Below are 21,930 nucleotides of genomic sequence, written 5' to 3'. Positions count from 1 at the left end.
ACGCTAATTTGTGTGACTATTTGTAAAAGTCAACATGTCTATTTTGGTTTGGTAATTATATATATATAACAATTTCAAAGATTTTGATGCATCATAGTTTGTACAAGATGCTATTGGGTTAGCTGGTGTTTCGTCAGGTGTTAATATTTTGGACTTTCTATACATTTCAAACCCACTTAATTGACCATACACTTCCACCGTTCAATTCATCTCTATCTCTAGATTTCTTTGTAGCTTCTCAGACGACACGAGGTAGATTGTTGGCCACCTTACATGGATCACATTGGAAAGTAAGGGCTAATTTAGATCATAAATGATTTGGAAGTTTGCTGATTCGTGTGACTGTAGAAGTTCCAGTTATATGTGATGATTATTACAAAAGTCTCATAAATGACTTTATATACTGACAAATTTAGATCATTATCATTGCCCGGTTATGATTTGGAACTCTTGGTGCGTTGGGAGTCATGGTGGTCGTAGGTTGTTTATTTGCTGATTGTTGTCTATCGCTTACTGGCTCACGGCTTCATGGCATTATGGTTGTTTGGTCAGATTGGTTGCTATGTGGTATATCGTTTAGTGGGGTCTTTATGGTCACCCTGTGGTCGGTTTGATTGCTATTGGCTATGATGATCATGTATCTGAGCCTATGATGATTATCATCAATCTTTGTCGGGTTCCGATTCAAAACCAGGAAATCATTGGATTAGGCAACAAGTTAGGCCCATAGTGAATAAATTTAGGGTGTCTTCTGCGAATTCTATGAGCTTAAGTCAATTTGTTCATGGTTTCTTCAATTTTAATCAGTTCTTTTGTGGTTAGTATTTAGTAGTACGAGTCTTTTAAGGTTCCTACTTCATGATTACTGCTAATTTGAGTTTTTATATGTCAGTTCAAGGTTTCTGCAAATTTTGTGTTTTTGAAAATGTTCATGTTTATTTAGATTGAGTTTGTATAAGGTTGGTTGATGATTACAACTTTTGACCTTTTTAAGTTGTTAGTTCATGGTTTTGGAAACCTTTAATTTTAGGATTGTTTATGGTTGTTGTAAATGGGTTTCACATATTGCAAGTTGTGACATGCTATACGTTTTAGATTTTTCGACTAATTATATTTCGTTACGTTCAAATCGACCGCCACCTCCCTCCCCCATAACGCGGGGGGTCAAAACACTAGTTTTCATATACAAAAGTTAACTACTCAGTTATTAGTCTGTTAAAAACTCTTAGCGACCAGAGTTAGACTAGAGGCGTATATACTTATCTTAAATTGGTTACGAACCTAAATTTGTCTATTATTTATCTAACTATAATAAATTTTGTTTTATATAATAATTGTATAATTTCATGAAGGGTGTCCAGTATTGGGTTGAAACCAATTATAAGCTTAATCGAAGGTTAAAATCAAATCGAATTACAAATTCTATTGTCAATATGTTTGAGACCGAAACAAAATTGGCTTTTTGGTTCTAAGATCCTTATTTCAATTCAAACTGAATAAAATAATTTATTTTAACGACCATTCGGATCAATGATCTACCCCGATCACCTACATTTCATCATCGCAAAAAACCCACTATAGATGAGAAAACTTCGTAGCCTAATCTGAAACCCCATATTTTATCTCAAGTGAGACCTCGATCCAAACCTCTTTTCTTTACAATAAAGTCTCTGTTTGACTTATCTCAAGTTCTCAACCATCTAGACCTAGATGAGGAATATTGGCCCCAATATCACTTTTCTAATATTAGTGCCTAGGTTTACCCTAATAAGCCAATACCCATGTTTAGTTTAGCCCGATATTACTTTTCTAATTTTAGTAATTTATTTTCACTTTCCCCTTATTTTAATTGTCTAGTTTTAAATGGTTTTTCGTGTTTTGTATGTTTTGTTTTAACAATATCATGTTCGTTTTAGACTATGTTTAAAGATTGTGTTGTTTGTACTTATTGCCCCGAAACGGAAACCGAAATTGGATTTAAAAATTTCAGGTGTTGAATTTGGTTAAGTCGGTTGAAACTGAAAACCGAATCAAATGTTAATTTAGTTTCCAGCTCAGTTTTGAAGTTTGGACTATCTGAATTCAGTTCAGTTTTAGGTATCAACCGAAGAAATTCAAACAGAAGCGTTGACTGCCCTTATTTTATTACATAAAAAGTATAATAAATGACTAAAAAAATATACTTACTATAAATCTAAATTGTAATTATGCATGTCTGATACTACTTATAAATAAAATAACTAAATACTTGATAAGTAATAATACTAAAACTAGTTAAATTAAATACTTAATAAAGAATAAAAGTCAAAATCAAGTTTTTTTTTTCTCCTTAACGACGTCAAACTCGGGTTTAACTTTTAAGTTCATGCCCGATCTCATGCTCGATGGTTTCTATATATGTTTTGGGTTGGAAAGATCCTAGCCTTTCATATATCCTTCAACTTACGGTTTTGATAATTATCATCATAATTAAGTTTTATGTCCCCTCTAATTAAATCTAATAGTGGAGTGGTTTTATAAATAGATAATAAATAAAGCAGTTTAATCTTTTAATATAAAATGTATTTAAATATAGTTTATATACTTCTTTTAAAATTAAATTATTAAAGTGGTCAAAGTCAAAGGAAACATACTTCTCACTTTTGAATTATTTGTTAAAGGTGCAATTAGAAATAAATTAGCTAATGCAAGAAACAAAATGTACTTAAAACTTTTATTTATTGATACTGTTTCAGAATTGATCATAGATACCAAGCCTATATGTTCTGGGCTAAGTAAAAGTGCATAGCGACTCGACATGTTAATCACGTAGACATTAGTTTTAACTAAATCATTCTTTAACTATCACGTTATAGACTAACTAGAGATTAAAAAAAAAATAAAAGAAAAACTTTGATTGGGCATTTGGAAATGGTCACACTATATGTTGCATCTAAAGTTTTAATGTGTTAACTAACCCCCTTTTGCTTGGATCGGGGTGGTGTTTCAAGCGTTAACATACCTACATGGCATGAAAACGCCTTGGTTGTCTTTCCACAACAAGAAACCTAATCTATCAGTGTTTTCAAAGTTGATCAAAAGGTATGTCGGATGAGCGGCGCCGCTAGTTTGTTGCCTTTTGTATCGATGTAAACACTACATTTTAATGAAATTAGTTAATAAAATTTATTCTTATATTACAAATAATATAGGTCTTTGGCCAATTTATTTATCATTCAATTTGATTTTTCACCAATAACTTGCTTTCGTTAGCTATACGATCGCCGGTACCATGACGTACAAGTATCGTTATTGATTCAAAACATGAGCTAATCTTCTTTTTTGGATACATCACATTTTTATTTTTGAGCTTTCTCTATCCATTATTGTAGCAAGACCTTAACAAACTGAACTGATACATACCGAATTCTATCAAGTCCCAGCTGCAACGTGCACGCTTCAACGACTGATTTTGTTAAACGTGGTCAAGAAGAGCAAAGGGTGGATAGAGCATAGAGGGATAGCTGGTGGTGGGACTACGGTGGTATGATACAGACGGTTTTTTAAAGTGTGGGGGGATTGGCAGACTATTAGATTTTTTATTCAATTATTGTTATTATTTTTGTATTTTATCAATTAGTACAATATCAATTTTATAAGACCAATTTTATAATTAATATAACTTTTTTTTGTGAAAAACTATTGTATATATATTTTTATCGTAACCAATTATTAAAAAAATATATTGATGTGTGATTACATTTTGAATTATATGGTATCGTTTAATTTATTCTATCGTTGTGATATAATAAATTATAAATTTTGACATGATTTTTTTGCTTTATTATTATGTATTATATAAAAACAAGGGGCAAGTAAATCGCTAGTCATCAAAACAAAAATATACAAACTTACACTATTATTCCAATTGACACAATTTTATTTTATTTTTGATCTTTAGCCCACTCAAAGAAAAGTTGAGATTTTTATCTCTTCTACCATCTTGTTTGAGCTCATGCTAAAACCATTCAAAATTTCCATAAACACCACAACGTGACCCGGGAAATTGCTTGGATTATCTTGTTTATCATTGACCACAGTTATCAAGTGATCCACCATCTCGTAAAATTTTGTCATTACTAGTTTTCCATAGACACATCGTCGAGCCAACATGTGTGTTCCTTCTCAAGAGAGCAACCCGGGTGGCAATTTTTTCCAGTTAAGCTTTCCAACAAATTATTTCGTATTTTTGGGGACCCAATTGACCCACTCGTATGCACTTTCATTATTCACAATGCAATGTTTTTACAAGGCCTAGTACTTCCTGAGTACTTGCTGCAAGGTATGTCGCCGATGCGGATTTCTTTAACTCCACATGTTGCGGCAAATGCTTAAAGCATTCTTCTGTTACGCAATAAACATTTCGTGAAGTCATGTCTTCAACAACAGTTTTTAACACTTCAACACATAGACAATAAACACATAAACTTTACCATTACAATATGGTCAATATATAGATTCAAAGAACATATGAATATACACTGACTGACTCATACAAAAAACAAATGCGCTGACCGACTCCATACACAATATCCCCCTCGAACATTGTTCCAAAACATTCAACGTCTCGAGGTATAAAAAAGAAACACACAAATTGCCCCACCCATGACCCACCCGACCCCAAACCATGAACCCCACTTGTTTATTGACCTGACCCGACTACACTTGACCAGACTTCATCTTTGACCCACCCGACACCTTTCTGCAAAACCCCTGCACATACCCGAATAATCTAATTATCATTTTCCTTACAAGTTCTAGATTTAACCTGATTCGAAAAATAATAAAAATATCATGATTCACCTTCAGCCGTTGAAGTTAAAGCCGCCTTGCGGAACTTGAACACTGGACGCACCAAAGTTGAAACCAGCTTGTGCACCGTCACCAACAGGCTCCTCTTCTTCTTCCAACCAATAAGTCTCGAGAATCTTAACAGCTTTTTCATATATTTCATTGTTGTCATGAGACTGTAAATTCTCAATCTTTTCTAAACCTTCCGCGTCGTCTATCAGCTGAGCAAAATAATTAACTTCTCCAGTATTACCCAAATTCTTCTCCGCTTCACCCACCTTCAATATGTTCTCGAGTCCTTCTAAACTCACAGTAACAATCCTTGGATCGGGACATACAAGAAGATCACTCAATGGTTTGATACAACCCTGACTCACCAAGTACCTACAAATCATCATACATTATTATTATATAGTTTTGTAATGATAGATAACACTTTTAATATTAACAATTATAAATTTATAACATACTTGATTTGTTCATTAGTGCCACCAGAAGTCGCGTTCGATATGGCCCACGCCGCTTCTTTCTTTATATCAAATTCAGCAGTTTGGAGGAGATGAACCAGGGGAGCTATTAACCCAGCCTCAATTACAGACTACAAATAAATATTTTTTTATTTCATTATAACTTGTGATTAAAATTATGAAAATATATAGCTGCAAGATATATATATATATATATATATATATATATATATATATATATATATATAGGGTTAGTATCATTTAAGAACTCTAAAAAAGTTAATAACTCTCAGGAACTCTAAACAACAAAACATTTTTTAAATTTTTTTTACATCTTAACATTTTTTAAGATTAGTTTTATCATATTTTATATAAAAAATTTTATTTACATATATTAATCACAAGTTTACATGTGTAAACTTTATGTACTAACAATTTACATAGATGTAAAACAAAACATAGATATGTATAAAAACTAATTTTCAAAATTGTAATCGTGCATATAGATATAAAAAAAATGATAAAACTACATTCAAATAACATTAACATACAAATTTTTTTATAAAAAACGTTAGTTTTCAAGGGTTCCTTCAAGTTCTTAAATAATTTAACAGTTCTGTAATGATACTCATCCTATATACATATACTAGACGAATGCCCGCGCGATGCAGCGGGGAATACAAACCTTGATAATCATGTAATAGATTTATGGGTGTTCACTGTTCAGTGTTCCGTTTTAAACCGTGAAACTGTTTATTGGTATAGGTAGATTAGTAATTCTTATTTTAAACTCAATTTAGTATCGAAGTACAAACGAAACCGGAACCTAACCATTGCTAATGGTTTGGTTTTGTTGAGTTAAATTTTCAACGGTCCGGTTTTAATTCTCGACGACAAAAGCGTTATTAACAGCTTGGCTCACAGTTTAGTTTAAAACCATCAAAAACGAACCACAAATACATATACGTAAAATGTTATTTTTAACTAAAAAAAACTATGACAATATCATACTCAAATTAAAGAGAATTAAATGCTCGTTTTAATGGTGCAATTTAAAAAAAATATATTAACGTACGAAAAATTTATGACCGTTTAAAAATCGCGGGTGAATTTGGGTTAAAAGTGAAAACATAAAGAATATATGCATAAAAGATGAAGAATCAAAATTGTAACTATTCTTTAATTTTACAAAAGTTAAGGGGTAAATATTGTAAATGTTTTGGAAAATTATGGAAAGCACGTGAGTTTTTATGTTAAAAAGACTACTTTGTCCTTCTTTATACTTGTACCCTATGCTTAAAAATTTGTAATTCCCTTAAAACCCTTCACTGCCACATTATATATAGTATATAGATGTGCGTATAGGATCAGGATCTCTTTAGAACTTCCAAATAGTTTAAGAAATCTTAACAAACAATCACTTTATTTATTTATTTTTTATCATTAATATTACTTTTGAGGGTAGTTTTGTAAGTAATTTTATGATTACATATATGTAGATTTGTGATTACATATAGGTAACCAGAAAATTACATTTAATAAATGACAAAACTAGTCTCCAATTAAATTAAATATAACCAAATAAATAAATATAACAATAAATTATTGGTTGTTAACAGTTCTTGAAGTTTTTATATTTTTTACAGTTCTGAAGAGATCCAAACCCTATAAATAATATATGTGCGTGTGTTTGTATTACCTGAATTTGTTCTTTGTTTCCAGCGGTGATGTTTGAGATAGTCCAGCAGGCTTCTTTCTTGATGCTCTTTTTGTGGTTATTGGTCAACAAGCTCAGCAGGCATGGGAGTGCACCATGCTCAATAATACACTGATTAAAATAATAATAATAATAATAATAACTGTTATTTAAAACGCACATTCGCATATTTTGGTTTAATAATAAAGGCAACATAAATCGACCAACAACTCTAGATACCATGTTCAAAACAAATAATCCACGTGAAAAATTGTAACAATATAAACAACCACAAGTTCGGATACATACGGTCTCATGCAACATATAATTATTCATTATATACAAAGTTCGGTACAAGTCTTGTACCTGAGTTTGGAGATCATCACCAGTCACAATGTTACCGACAGTTCGAAGTGCAGGAATGAGGACCGAAGGAGACGGGTGCCTGGAATATTATGTTACATAAACTGCTGTCAAAATCTGAATTATTTTGATAATAACTGACAACAAAAAAATGACTCACTGGAGGAGCTCAACAAGACGCCTGCATACACCCGCTTCAATGACAGCTTGAATTTTGTCATTTGTACCATCAGACAGATAAGATAGAGCCCAGCATGCATCAGTTAAAACCTCCTCATCATTTGAATGAACAAGTCGTTCAAGTGCAGGCAATGCTGGTTTTGTCTGCAAGTTAGTTAGAAGTTCAGACTTCAGATTGTTGTAATACTATAAAGTAACTAAAAAACAAGGCAAATGCATAGGCGTGAAAACGAACCAAAACTTCAGCAAACCATTATTGAACTGTTCGCCGTGAAGTCCGTTTATTTTGCGCATTTATGCTGGTGTACGTTCGTTTATGTTCATCATTTTAAGTTTGTCCATTTTCGTTCTTTTACATTCATCAATATATACATTGAAATCTTTAGGCTCATTGCAATTTACCGATTTAGACTAGTTTTAATAACTTTTTAGACCCAACACATTGCTGTTTACGTTTACCTTTAATTGGTTTTAACTCAGTTATGTTCGTTTACGCTTGTGAACTGTTTGTTTTAATTGTTAACAAACGAACAGGAACATGCTGCGTTCGTGTTCATTTGGTTCATTTACAGGCCTAAAAATAGGCCAATCGGGCCATTTGATTTAATACTGAATACCAAAATGACTGGTAAACAACCTCTTCAAAAGGTGGTTGCGGTTTTCCGCGACAGAAATTTGATAATGTCCAGGTGGCATTTCTCAGCATAGAAAGCTTAGCATGCTCATTTAACTGAGCCAGCAGTGGAAGCAAAGCACCTTGACCGAGAACAAGATCGCGACACCTTGGTGAGTCACCAGCCACATTTCCCAATGCCCATACAGCCTACATAACAAAAACATGGTTATCAACAAGAAACATTTATATTCATTTTGTATAAATAACATTACTATATTATTCACATGTTACCTGTTCACGAACATCATCACTTGGAGAAGCAAGAAGCTTAACAAATATCGGGACCGCCCCATGATCGATTACAACCTTCGTATTCTCGGAAGTACCAGAAGCAATGTTTGTCAGGGCCCACGCGGCTTCGAACTATCAATGTTTTATGAGCTCATAAGAGAATATTAAAACACAAATAATCAAACAAACAGATAATATAATGCTGACCTGGAGCTGTGGGAAATCTTCTCTCATCAAGAACTCAACGAAGCGAGGCACCACACCAGATTGTATAACTTCCTCTATCGGTGGGCTCCGTTCTGTGAAATAAAGTTTAATGGTCAATAATAAATAATAAAAAATAAATAATATGTCTTGAAATAAAATATAAATTTGAAGCAAAAATTGTACCAATAGAGAGCAATTTTCGAAATTGAGTAGTTGCTTCCAGCTGCATATTGTTATCATTTGAATAGACCCCAGCAACCATAGAAGGAAGACTTTCTAACTGCAATTTCATCATCATTTTTTAACAGTTTAAACGGCAACAATCATGTAATGGTAATTGGAACCTTATTTGCATATCATGATACTCAATTGATGCATGGCAACTTGATCTTTATAGCAGGGTAGGCATGGGTATATAATAATATGAATGAACTACAGAACGAGAAAGACAATTACCAATCCAACCAACAAATACTAAATCTTCTCCTAAAGTTACGTACTAGCTAAATATCTTCAGTGAAGAAGTGAAACAAAGATGGGTCTAATGCAGTAAAGCATCCAAATTTGTTAAAGCCTAATGAACAAATTAGTGTGGGATATATACAACCACTGTATATATTCAGCCAAGTAACGCAAAATGAATAAAATTACTTTAAAAAACTTTCTTCATTCAGCTTCATCCACCTTCCTAAAACCTAAACAAAAGAATCACAATTGCCCTAATACAAGATCTACACATAAGAAACAGCTTTGTTGTAAGCTTACCCATAACACATCTATTTTAACCTAACTACATTGCAAAATTAACTTCTATTCATAAAAACGGTAAAACTGAAAGCCCCGTCACAATATACACATCCATGTTACTATTTTAAATCTTGTTTTGGATTTGCATGGATTGTGTATTTCGTGCAAGGGTTTTCATATTATAGTTTTTCATGGACATGGATAAAGGTTACATTCACAATAGGTAGTGTAATTAGTTTAAAACTATCAGTTTATGGATAAGTCTTATAACATAGCTGATACCAATGCACAAGTTTTGTATGAGGGTATTGGTGTGGTTCTTGGCTTCTTTCTTTTAGGTTTTGGGGATGAAAATTTTTCAGGTAATTTTATCCATCTAGCCTTACTTGGCTGGATATCTTCAATGATTGTATATCCGCAGTGGTTTGTTCATTATGTTTTAAAAAAAATTGAATAACTATATGCACTAGACCCGTATTTGTTTCACTTCTCACTAGAGATTTTTGGTGTGTGTGTATATACATAGATACACTAAGCGTATGAAGGATTCAAGACGCAACACATGTACTTTCAAGTGATATGTGCCCATTAAACTACAAGTGGTTTGATGCATAGTTGTAATCGCATAGTTCGTTCTTGAGTAAGACATGGATTCACGTATGTAATGTTAAATGCACCATTGTCTCAAGATAGGACATTAGACTTTTGTAAAAAAATATTTTTTTCCAAAACACACACACACAACAACAAATATTGTACTCAAATTAAGAACTTGATTCTACCGTAAAGATTTTTAAATAAAACAATTAAGTATGTAAGCTACTTGAGTTTTCAAAATAGGTGGAACTAGATCAAAACCAAATAAGTCAAAGTTGGCTTCAAACTCCTCTTTTCGCCCTTTAAGCCATTTTTTAATTCTTATCTATTTTTACCTTACTATCGCCTCAATTTACTGAATTAATGTGATCAATTGTCCATAATCCTTCCTACATATTTTTTCTACTTGACATATATATAAACAGGCTTTAAATTTATATGAGAAGCAAAACAAGTGTACAAAAAATCTCACAACTTCAAGTGTCATTACCCATGCCTATCCAATCATATCAAATTAATTATAACTTCTAATTATATATTTAGGAGCTCTAATTCAATGAAAAAACAAAAGAGATTAATGCTCTTGGTTATAACTTATACATCTATATATATAAAACACAAATGAAAATACATACGAAACCTATAAATCACTATTCACTAACAATCAATGCACCTTCAAGTAGCATAAACACAAATGTAAACAACTGCAAAACTTAGAAACCTATTCAAGAATATTCCATGCCATTCACACACAAGGGTAAAATTAACGCACACCATGATCCTTCAACCAGTTATACATAATCATACACAATAATAGTTCATTCAAATTTTTATATCGGTTAACCAGCTACACATAATCATACAAACTAATGAACATTGTAAAACCCTAACCTAATTTATGCACATCACGACTACAAAACTTCCAACCTAGAAATTATGCACTCAATCCCCACAGCTATTGATTCATTAACAATATCTAATGTTACTACTATTCAAATTAGGGGTGTGCACGAAATCAAAAAACCAAACCAAATTAAAAGTGAACAGTTTGGTTTTGTGAAAAAATCGAACCAAACCATAAAACTTGATTTATTGAATAACTTTTTTGTTGAATCGTTTATGTTCTATAAACTTGGATATTTGTTTTATTTTCAACATTAATCGGTTATGTTTTGTCGAATTGGATGAGATTAAATCATTTAAATGTAAGTATCTTTTAATAGCCCTTAATATTTAAGACCAAAATGTACAATATTCCATAAATTATTAAATTTTAAAAAAAAAATATTAGACCCAATTTCAAAACATCATGGGTCAAATTTCTTTGGCACAAAATTACTAGCTCGATTAGCAAAACCAAAAGAACCCAAATCCAAAACCGAAACTTTATTCTTTTGGTTCGGTTTTAGCCCAAAACCGCACCAACCCACATCTCAAATACTTCTAATCAATCAATTCTTCCAACAAAATCAGGTAAAAAAATACAAGGCCAATTTCAAAACATCACGGGTCAAACTTCTTTGGCTCGAAAATTACTAGTCCGATTAGCAAAACCGAAAAACCCAAATCAAAAACCAAATTGAACCCGGAAACCAAAAAAACCGAAACTTTATTCTTTTAGTTCAGTTTATCCCAAACCCGCACCAACCCGCATCTCAGATACTCCTAATCAATCAATTCTGATCCTACAATCACAAACCAGATACCTTCTTTTCGGTGGAAGTCGGAATCTGAACACCCGAAGCCAACGGCTGTGCGGCGGGCACAACTTGACGCTTCTTAAGCAAGTTCTCCTCCCTCTTACTCTTCCGGATCTCCACCATGTTATCCTCCCTCCGCCGCCGTCCTTCCTCCGCATCCACCGCCACTTTGTACCGGTTCCGGCGAACCTCCGTCCTGGCGTTTGGCCTCAGAGACATGACTGATGATCTGATAAATCAAACCCTAGGTTAATTAATTTATAATCATTACTGAAAAATACTTTAGAGGAAAATGAAGTGGGTGTGTGTAGAGTATAGATACATACCTGTGTGAGAGAATATAGAGAGATTTGATTATTGAGATGGGGTTTGGATTATTTGAGTCTCTTGTTTTCTTAAGCACTTGAAAGACTTGATTGATAATAATATTATTAATTATTAATTATTAATGTGATTAAAGAAGAGTTTTAGAGTTTCTACTTGAAATGTTTGGTTCTTATGCTTTGTGAATGTTTACAAACTAGGAAGATTCCACAAGCGTTATGCCGGATTAATGTTATTGGCAGTCGTACTCATACAATTTATCAAGTCGTGCAGTGCTTCTGTGAGTCAAGATGAATCAATCGGGTTACGAAACTAGTAATAAACCCCATCCACCCCTATAAAAAATTTAAAAAAAAACTAAAGTAAAAATACAGTAAATTAACATAACAAAACATGTGTTGCGGTTACGATCGATGACACTTCGGTTGGTATCTGGTTACATCCCAAAAAATAAAGCAAACCATAAATTCGTCCACACCTATATGCAATAATTTAATATATTAAATATAAAAAACTGGCGAACAAAAAAATCACGCGTGTTGCAGTTGCGAACTGATATGAATTTATTGATTCTGGAATCGGGGGACATAAAAAAAAACCCATGCGGTGCGTTTGCGAGCTAACACGAATTCAGTCGAAAGCGAAGTTGTTGGCAATAAATCATACATAGAAAACCATGTGGTGTCGTGGTGAATCGACACAAGTTCGGTCGGTATCAAGTTACGACACCGAAATTAAAACAGTTGGTTAATTCGTCTATACTCAAAATACAATAAATTAACATATTTACATAAAAAAACGTGGCGAAAACCGAAAATATGCGCACGTTGTGGCCGTGACCTAACACGAATTCGTCCAGAGTCGATAGACAAAAAAACTCGCATGGAAAAAAACTTAGGTTGTGACCGCGAGCTGACGCGAATTTAAAATCAAAAAACAAATTAAAAATAAATATAAATCGACCAACCACCTGAACCAATCACGCGGTTGAGTCGAAAAACTTCTTAATTATTATATATAATAATAATACAATAATGTGGTCTATAGTTTAGTGGCTCTTTTTGTTATTTTTTTTAATTATACTTAAAAATTAAATTAATTTATATTCAAATGGTTGGTGTGTCGGTGACAAATTTTAGTCACTTTTTTTTTCTCTCTTTTTCTTACAATGGTATATTTCTTTTTATTTTTATTATACGTGAGATTTAAATTTAATACCTCATCTTATAAACTCTTATGTTTAAAAATTTGTCTTTATTAACTGATCACCACTACGGCACCACCGCCCCCATGGGTTTTTCTCTTTCTTTACATATTTTGTTTTGTGTATATTATAATTTTTATTTAATAATACTTAAGATTTAAAAATTCCAAACTGAACATTTTATTTTATTTTTTAAATTTTAATAAATTTATTATAAGATGAGTTGTATTAAAAAAGAAACTATCTCGTAATAGAAATAGTTTGATATGTATTTTAGATTGGGTGAGCTTTTTTATTCTGTTTCTTGTTGTTTTCGGCTCCTTATTGAGTTGTTTTCGTTTTCGTGGTTATAGAAAGTTGGTTTTGTTGGTCAGAAAGAAGGAAAAAATATAGTGAATTTTTCTTATTTAAAGTTTATTCCTTTTAATTTATTTTAAATATATTACAGTTTTTCTTTTTCTAATTTTAGGTAGTTAGTGGACTACTAAAATGACATTATAGATGTAAGAAAAATAAAGCTTTTGCGATGCAATTCTTTGGCTTCATTTGTTACAATTGTTGCACCGACATAGAGACTGGATGCAGAGCACCAATAGAGAGTGTAGTTTGTCTGACAGCCATAGAAAGTAAAGAGAGGAAATTGTGAGGACGGTAGATGAGAGAAAGTGGAGCGTCCGTGAGGTTTGATCGATTCGTGTGGCTTGATAATTTGCAGATGCTCTGGAGCAAACCAGTTTTGACAGGTAAAATTGATGGGCTTTATATATTTTACTAGGTTATATCCCGTGTGTCACACCGGTTAAAAAAATAAATTTTTACCATATTAATAAATATGATCTATAAAATTCTAAAAAAATCAAATTAACATGTAACCAAGTAACTTATATACGACATAAAAGATGGAAAAACATTTAAAAAGTTATTACAAATTTCTAAAATCTTTTTTGTATAAAACATTTAATGCCATATTTAAAATATTACCATCATAGGCTTACTAAAAAAAGAAAAAAGTGGTAAAAAATTGGTCATTTCCTTAACTTACATAATTAAGAAATAAATTATTGTCACCCAACATTCTTTAATACATCCAGTTACATATGAACATGGTTTACAAGTGGTTGAGGTCAAAACTGGCTTGTAAAAGAACCTTTTCTCCATCAACAATCACCCAAATGTTATTCTTTCATTCCTTGCTGTTTCTCTACCTGAGTAATTCAAATGCAAGTTAAACTCAGTTTTATCTAAAAATAACACAATTACTAAATTTTAAACAAATTATTTTCCTAAACTTAAAACTCAAAATCGTTATGAAACTAAACTAACTTATAGCCCACGGCCTCATATGTCACATTGCATAAGAGGAAAATAAAAATAACACAAACTTTGATATTGTACGTGCCAAAAAGTTAAAAGTTAAATAGAACATCAAATAATATCACGCATAAGACACTTCACAACCAGGGTTGCAATCACAGCTGATTTCAGGGATTTTAACTTAGGTTTAAAAATATGAAATTGTAAACAACTGATACAGCTCAGTCTGACACAAACTTTGACTAAATAAAGTCAGCTTTGCACTTTTAATCTAATTTCTGAAAATTACATACGGTCGTTTATTTAATGTTGACATGGGCATTTTTGATAGATTTATATAGCAAATCAGTAGCTACGGATAACTTTTGAGAGTCAAAGTAAAAAAGTGCAGATTCTCAACACTTAAAGAGGGCTTTTTCGGTATTTTCATGATATGTTGTTGTTGGCTTCATATTATTGCAGAAATTTTATTAACTATTTGATTCAAAACTGGTGCAAGTATATTACATATCCATATTATAAGTTTCTTTTAAGTTTGGGAAAATTATTTTTTGGTATTATTTTGAAAAATATAATATTTATTTTAAGTTTTTAATTTAAAGCATGTTCTGACTTTTTAATCAAAATTGTCAAAGTTCACATTTCAAAAATCAGTATGGTTTCTTCACAAATTTCACTTTAGTGTAGAGTCAAGAAAAAGACATTACTATTTACCTGTTTCTTATGAAAATTTAAATAACTCATAAAGATTGGTGGTGAGGTCAACATTTGAAAGTAAGCTAAGCTAAGCTATTCGGGAAGAGAAATTGGCGGCGAGCTTCAAATGAAATATGAGTTAAATAGGCTGTCGTAATTATTGAATATTAAATAAATGGAAAGTGAACCTAGTTATGCGAACACCCAAACGTCTAGAGAAAATTGTTCTATGAAATGAAGATATAACAGTTCAAAATTTATTATTATTAATCATGATTATTATTAATAATGATAAAATTGAAAAGTCATGTAAACCTGAATCATTGAGTCAGACTTGTAATGAAAACTCATGTGTGAAGAAGACTGATGCAAACCTGAATCAACAGCATTTCTTCCAAATTCCTTAAACACACCTGATTCCCCTCCATACAAGTTCAAATCATCACTCGGCTTCAATATCTTCATATTTAATTAACAAAAAATAACAGAACAATAAATAGTGATCGTGAAACAAATCAGTGACCTCAGTAGCTCTAGCGACATATTTAGTAGTCTTCATAGTTCATAACAAATGAAAACTTTGACAATTAAACTATAAATTTTTTAACAGAATACCTAAATAACAAAATAGAATATTAAATTTTATTAAAAATCATACCTCGAGCTATACGTACTCTAATGAATAATAAATATTAGTCATATTGGTTGCAAAAAAGTGATTTATATATGTTCTCAAACTGCGTTAAACCAGATTTATATTTTTAACACTATAACATAAAAAAATCACCTTGCAAACATTTTCATTGTTAAGCTTCACGCATACGCATAGGTTTTAAACTCCAACTACAGAAGAAAAACAAATGTTTAAAAATATATTACTTAACTACTAAGAATATAATAATATCCAAACCATATAATTGTGTACCTTGATTCTTTAATTTTACTTCATAGTATCAAACTTGTCATCCATTGTTCTTTGCTATAACCAATAATAATAATAATAATAATAATAAAAATGAAAAAAAAAAGACAGTAAGTAAACCTGTCATACATAAGTTGGTTCATAATAAGTAAACTGTTACCATAAAGGATTGTAGAGTTGACTCTTTACATTGTGCAATACTTCAAGAAGAAGTTGCATATAAATCACAAGGTACACATTAAACCTTAAAAGGCATATCATGTCTTCGTGTCTAAGATCAGTAGTAAGAATTTTCACCTTTGAAACATAAAATTAGAAATCTAATTAAAGATTTTGAATCATATAATATGTGTTGTTAAGAAATCCTATGGTTTTAGATTAACATAACACTAAAATCAATTAGCCGCATACAATCTAGTATTAGTAACATGGCCAAGATATGGAATATCATGATTTGTTTAAAAAGCAAAGAATGGATTAGTATAATTTGTTGGCAATAATGATGCAATATTGTTGGCAGTAACAACAGTTTAAACCAGAAGATGATGATGGTTATTGTTGACTCTGTTGAACGGAAACTGTAAAGCAAAGTTAGGGTTATTACTTGATTTGTTCACGATGATAGACGATTGTTGAATGCGATGCATATGAATATGATTGTAATACCTGTGTTTGCTCAAGATGATAGACAGATTTTCATTGAAGCTATTATTGTATTGTGGTAGAAGAATCAGGAGTTATATCGGGGTTTTTTAAATAATAAAATGAAATAAGTCCACGTGTACAAACAAAGACTCCTGGTGAAAAATAATTGGAATCCACTTGTTAATTAAAAAATACAGGTAACTTTTTTTATAGGATAAACAAAAATAAACGAACTTCAATCTTTTTTCAAATAGTAAGATATATTCATTTTTGTTCTTTCTCATCCATCTATTTTATTTTCTATTCCATCATCATATTCATATTATTATTATGCACACATAAAAGTTTGGGAGAAAACCAGAACAGAGAAAGTCAAAAAAACAAAGGTGATAAAGATGGTGAATGGATCAACAAATCATCTTGGCGTCTAGTTCTTGTCAAATCAGTTCTAGACGCGTTACCCGTTTATTTCTTCTCGTTGTACAAAGCCTCCTCCCTGATCATTGATCGGCTCGAGAGGATTCGGAGAGACTTTATATGGGGAAGTACTATGGAAAAAAGGAAAATCCATTGGGTGATCTGGGAACGCGTGGTGGCTGATAAAAAATTTGGGGGTCTCAGTCTCGGATCGTTAAGAGAGATTAATTTTAGTCTTCTTGCCAAATGGTGGTGGAGGTACAAAACGGAACCGGATAAACTATGGCGGAGAGTGGTTAACGGTATCCACTTTGACGAGAGAGGCTTTAATCCGATACCCTCGAAATCCATTATAACGGGAGTTTGGAATAATATTTCAAAAATAGACAAGGTGTTAACAGGCCAAAATTCTTCTTTTAACAATCTGATCAAGGCCAAGTTGGGTAATGGAAACCAAATTTTATTTTGGCTTGATACTTGGGTTGGAGAGACATCTTTAGCCAAACAGTTCCCCTCATTATTTAATCTTGAAAGGAATAAAAGGTGCTCTATCAGAGACAAAACAGAAGCTGGGTCATCAGTTGAAGGTTGGGTTTGGACTTGGATTCGAGAACTAGCCTCCTTTGTGGAAGTGCAAGAACTTTGGGATTGCATTATGTTGTTGCCAGGTATTGTTTTGGCAGAAACAGAAGATACTTGGTATTGGATACTAGAGGGGGATGGTAATTTCACAACTAAGTCATGTCGTTTACAACTCCAAAGCCATATCAAACAGCCGGTATTCACTATGGAATTGAATAAGTGGGTTCCTTTAAAGGTTAATCTTTTCGGATGGAAGGCGGAAATGGGTAGAATTGCAACTTCGGACGCGCTTTGTAAAAGGAAGGTTCTTAATGAAACTAATTGGTGTCCGCTTTGTGAAGGAGAAAGGGAGTCGGCTAAACACATTCTTGTATCTTGTTTTGTGGCTTCGGTAATATGGCAATTTATTAGTAGTTGGTGTGGAATCCCTCCGATTTATGCACCACGGGAAAAATAAAAGAAAAGCAATCTATTCGGTGATCCTCACGGCGTGTTGGTGTGTTTGGAAGGCTCGAAATGAAGCCCTCTTCAATAAAAAAAAGGTTTCGATGGGTAGACTTATATAAGACATTAAAAGAGTTAGTTTTCTTTGGGTGAAAAACAGGGGAAATTAGTGGGGGTAGATTGGGAAACTTGGTGTTCCTTTTCTTTTTGTTTATAATCGTGTACTCGGGTGTTTTGGTGTTTGGTTGGCTAGTTTCTTGCTAGTCCTTGGCTTTCAATAAAATTGGCTGTTCAAAAAAAAAAGGTAACTTTTTTTATAAGAAAGGATCCACTCTGGTGGGAAGTATTCATGTATGGATGATGCGGGTTTGTTTGTGAAGCCATCTAGCTTTTGTTACCCCCATTGTATCATTTTGATAGAACTATTATTTATGAGAGGTAATTTTAAATAACTTATTTTAACATAAAAATTCAGCCCAAATCACAAGGAAATGAGGGGCAATTAATTAATTAGGGCCGGCTTTTAAGAGCTATTTACGGTTGTACCGCACTTAAAATTTGGAAAGCAGCCACACTTACATGTACAAGCTAGTTTTCATATAACGGCGACCTTTTTTTTTCGTGTGTGTGTTCCAGTTTGAAGAGTTTTGTTGTCTCATTGGTCAGACTTTGTTATATTAACAAAACCCATGTTGGTTTCAGAGTTTGTCTGGGCGTTCCCTCAGGAAACCATACCACCGACTGTCATTTGACAGTCGTTGTGTCGCAACAAGAGTAGAACTCTCTGCGTAACACACGGTGGGACAAAAACACGAATGGGCTCGGGATTCGACTGGCAACCTCACAAGGTCTAGCCAAATCTTTCATTGTCAATATCCATCCAAAATGACATGAGTATGGATCTGTAACATCCTAAATTTGTAATAATAAATAAAAGAAGTCTATGATTTAGAAACATGTTAATATTTAATTAATATTAAATAAAGAAAGAAGTATGGACTTGGATAATAGAGATGAGATAAAAGGATGAGATGGGCCTTAGGTTCATGGGCTTTAAGGAGTATAAATACTCCCTTAAGCCACCCTAAAACCCTAAATCCTCATTCCATCTTTCCATAATCTCTACACACCCAAAACACACACACACACACCTTACTATAAACGGCCGAGAGAAAGAAAGAGAAGAGAAGCGAGATCGAACGTTGAATATTAATAGATCTTCCATATACAAGATAGATACAAGTTTCAAGGTTCCTAACCAAGCTAACCGGGACCAAACGAACACGGGTATGTCCTTTATATTAAAGTTCAAGTTTTTATAAACGGTTAGTCTTGAGACTTAAACCTAAAGTAGATCGGATCTAAACGAAACATAAAGTTGTAAACTTGATGTTAAAAATGAACTTAACGAACTTATAACCATGAACGGCTCTTTTAAAATAAACCCTAAATATGATATTGGAAGTTTTAAAGCCTAAAGATTCAAACTTTATGATCTTTCGGGTCAAGTTTTGGCAAAGAATGTGACCGGGAACGATTATGGATTAGTGCCAACTCATAACGAAGTGTTATGGACAAAACGAGTGGCTCTAACGCGGATAAAGGATCGAAACCGTGACCCATTTGTGCAGACCAGTCGATTACATTAGGGTCGCACACAAGGAGTTCGATTACAAGGTGTTCGCATACACCCAAACTCGATTTCCCTTAGAACTCGAATACAACATGGTCGCATACATTGATCAGTCGCTTACATGAGCTATCGATCACAACCAGACTCGATTACAAATCAGGATTCGATTGCATTTTCGAATACATATATGATCGGTTTCAAAGTATAACTTGATTACAAGTTAGCTTCGATTACAAAGGAACCATCGATTATAATGCCTTGTTAGAGTACATGGAGAATTCATGTATACTCGCGTACAACTTAAGACTCGCATACAATCGACTAGACCTTAAACTCGATTAAACTATGGAGACTCGCACACAATGGGGTCAACCGATTACATTGAAACAGTTCGAATACAAAGCGAGTTGCCTGCATGGTTTAATTCGCATACATAGATGTATTCACATAAAATGATAGAAGTCGCATACCCTATACTTGATCAAATACATCAAAGACTTGGATACAAATATAGATTTGATTACATTAAAATCGCTCACTTTGAATATCGATTACAATTAGACGCGAATATACACTGGACTCGATTACAATTGTTGTAATCGACTACAGCTCGTACGAATACAAAGACACTCGCTTACACAACCCGTAGATTCGCTTAAATATGAAACTCGAACACAATGTATTCGTTTACACCTAAAACTCGATTACAATGAACTTATATATCGATTACAAAAGGATTCGCTTACAATGGGAACCCATTGGTTACATCCTTACTCGAATACAAACCCTTAATCAGAATACAATAATATACTCGATCACTAGCATATCTCGCTTACAATCATGGATACAAGTGTTACTCGCATACACCTTGAACCAATTATGGCCTAATATATAATAGGATTCGGTTACACCCTATATTCGGTCAAACTAGTTGAAATCGAAAGTATACACATATAAAGATATACTCGCTTACATATGTGTGAGAATACACTTGGAAACCCGCATGCATTGTGTGTAACCCGTGTTATATATATATATACATATATATAAATATACACATGATGATATGCGTTACATGAACATAAAGAGATAAATAGGGGATGGTAAGGAAAGACTGAATACCTTGTATTCAAACACCTTAGGGTAAGGAGTAAGATATTCTAAGTAGAAAGTAATCTAGTACAAAAAGCCTTGGAATAAATACAAGAATACATAGCATCATAAAATATACTAAGTATAATGTAATCTAAAACAGAACCATTAGATTACATCAGACTTAGCCATTTTGGCTTAATTACAAACGGGGCAAGTATTGATACGTATAACTTATATACAGTTAGCAGAGCTCAACTAAAGAAGGGAATAACGGTTAACGGAGAAAGAAACAGAATCCAAGTGAGTTTCTAGCCCCATTCTTCAATGGTGATGGATGATGATGATGATGACCTCCAAGGCGTCAAACTCTCCACAATATCTTCAATAAGAGTGCAATGTGGGTGTTTTTATTAGTGAAACTCGTATAAAATGTTTTCTTCAAGCACACCAAATGAGTGCAACATGCTACACTATTTATAGGCTGTCTGGGCAAGCAGGCACGACCCGTGCCTTATGAGGCACGCCCCCCGTGTCCAGCTGTCCTCTCGCATTTAATGCTCTGTCCGGTCGTACATGATGACTCACCACGGGGGCGTGCTTCCTGAGGCACGACCCCGTGTTTTTGGGTGTCTGTTATATCTTCTTTTGTCTTTTCTGAAAGGTGACCACGGCCCCATGTCCTCTGAAGCACGACCCTGTGTCAAGCTGTCCAGTATTTTGTCTTTTCTTACAGATTTTTGTTTTTTCTGAAAGGTGAGCACGGCCTCGTGTGAAGCACATCCCCATGTTTCTCTGAAGCACGACCCCATGTTTTCTGAAACACCGCCCCATGTTTTGTTGTTTTCTTTGATTTTTCTTTGTCTTTTCATTCGTTTCTTCGTTTGAGGCTTGGATTTACCTTAAAATATCTTTTAACATGATAAGTAGTTATTTGAACTATATTATACGATAGAAGATGCA

At 33.1% G+C, this 21,930-nt stretch overlaps 1 protein-coding gene across 1 annotated transcript; it reads right to left on the bottom strand.

Moving 5' to 3' along the window:
* Window positions 1-4,449: 4,449 nt before the first annotated feature.
* On the bottom strand, window positions 4,450-11,952 carry LOC143529481 (importin subunit alpha-2-like). Its single transcript, XM_077025264.1, has 11 exons — window positions 11,701-11,952; window positions 8,834-8,930; window positions 8,651-8,742; window positions 8,444-8,575; window positions 8,174-8,359; window positions 7,517-7,680; window positions 7,360-7,438; window positions 6,997-7,125; window positions 5,301-5,428; window positions 4,843-5,214; window positions 4,450-4,752 (listed from the first exon to the last, which is right to left on the bottom strand). The coding sequence occupies exons 1-10, from the start codon at window positions 11,911-11,913 to the stop codon at window positions 4,845-4,847; spliced, it is 1,590 nt and encodes a 529-aa protein (XP_076881379.1). The 5' UTR covers window positions 11,914-11,952; the 3' UTR covers window positions 4,450-4,752; window positions 4,843-4,844.
* Between the last annotated feature and the right edge of the window lie 9,978 nt (window positions 11,953-21,930).

Source organism: Bidens hawaiensis, unplaced genomic scaffold (assembly GCF_021521415.1).
Source record: "Bidens hawaiensis isolate Kalapana, Puna unplaced genomic scaffold, B.hawaiensis_p1.1 tig00008556_1, whole genome shotgun sequence".
Lineage (NCBI taxonomy): Eukaryota > Viridiplantae > Streptophyta > Magnoliopsida > Asterales > Asteraceae > Bidens > Bidens hawaiensis.
The sequence above is the reverse complement of the archived record's forward strand: the minus strand, read 5'-3'. Positions and strand labels throughout refer to the sequence as shown.

Coding starts and splice junctions, on each gene's coding strand:
- LOC143529481 (XM_077025264.1), bottom strand. CDS start 11,913: ATGTCTCTGAGGCCAAACGCCAGGACGGAGGTTCGCCGGAACCGGTAC. Junction 8,743..8,833: donor TCGAAAATTGCTCTCTATTG/GTACAATTTTTG, acceptor TTTATTTCACAG/AACGGAGCCCACCGATAGAG. Junction 8,576..8,650: donor AAGATTTCCCACAGCTCCAG/GTCAGCATTATA, acceptor AAACATTGATAG/TTCGAAGCCGCGTGGGCCCT.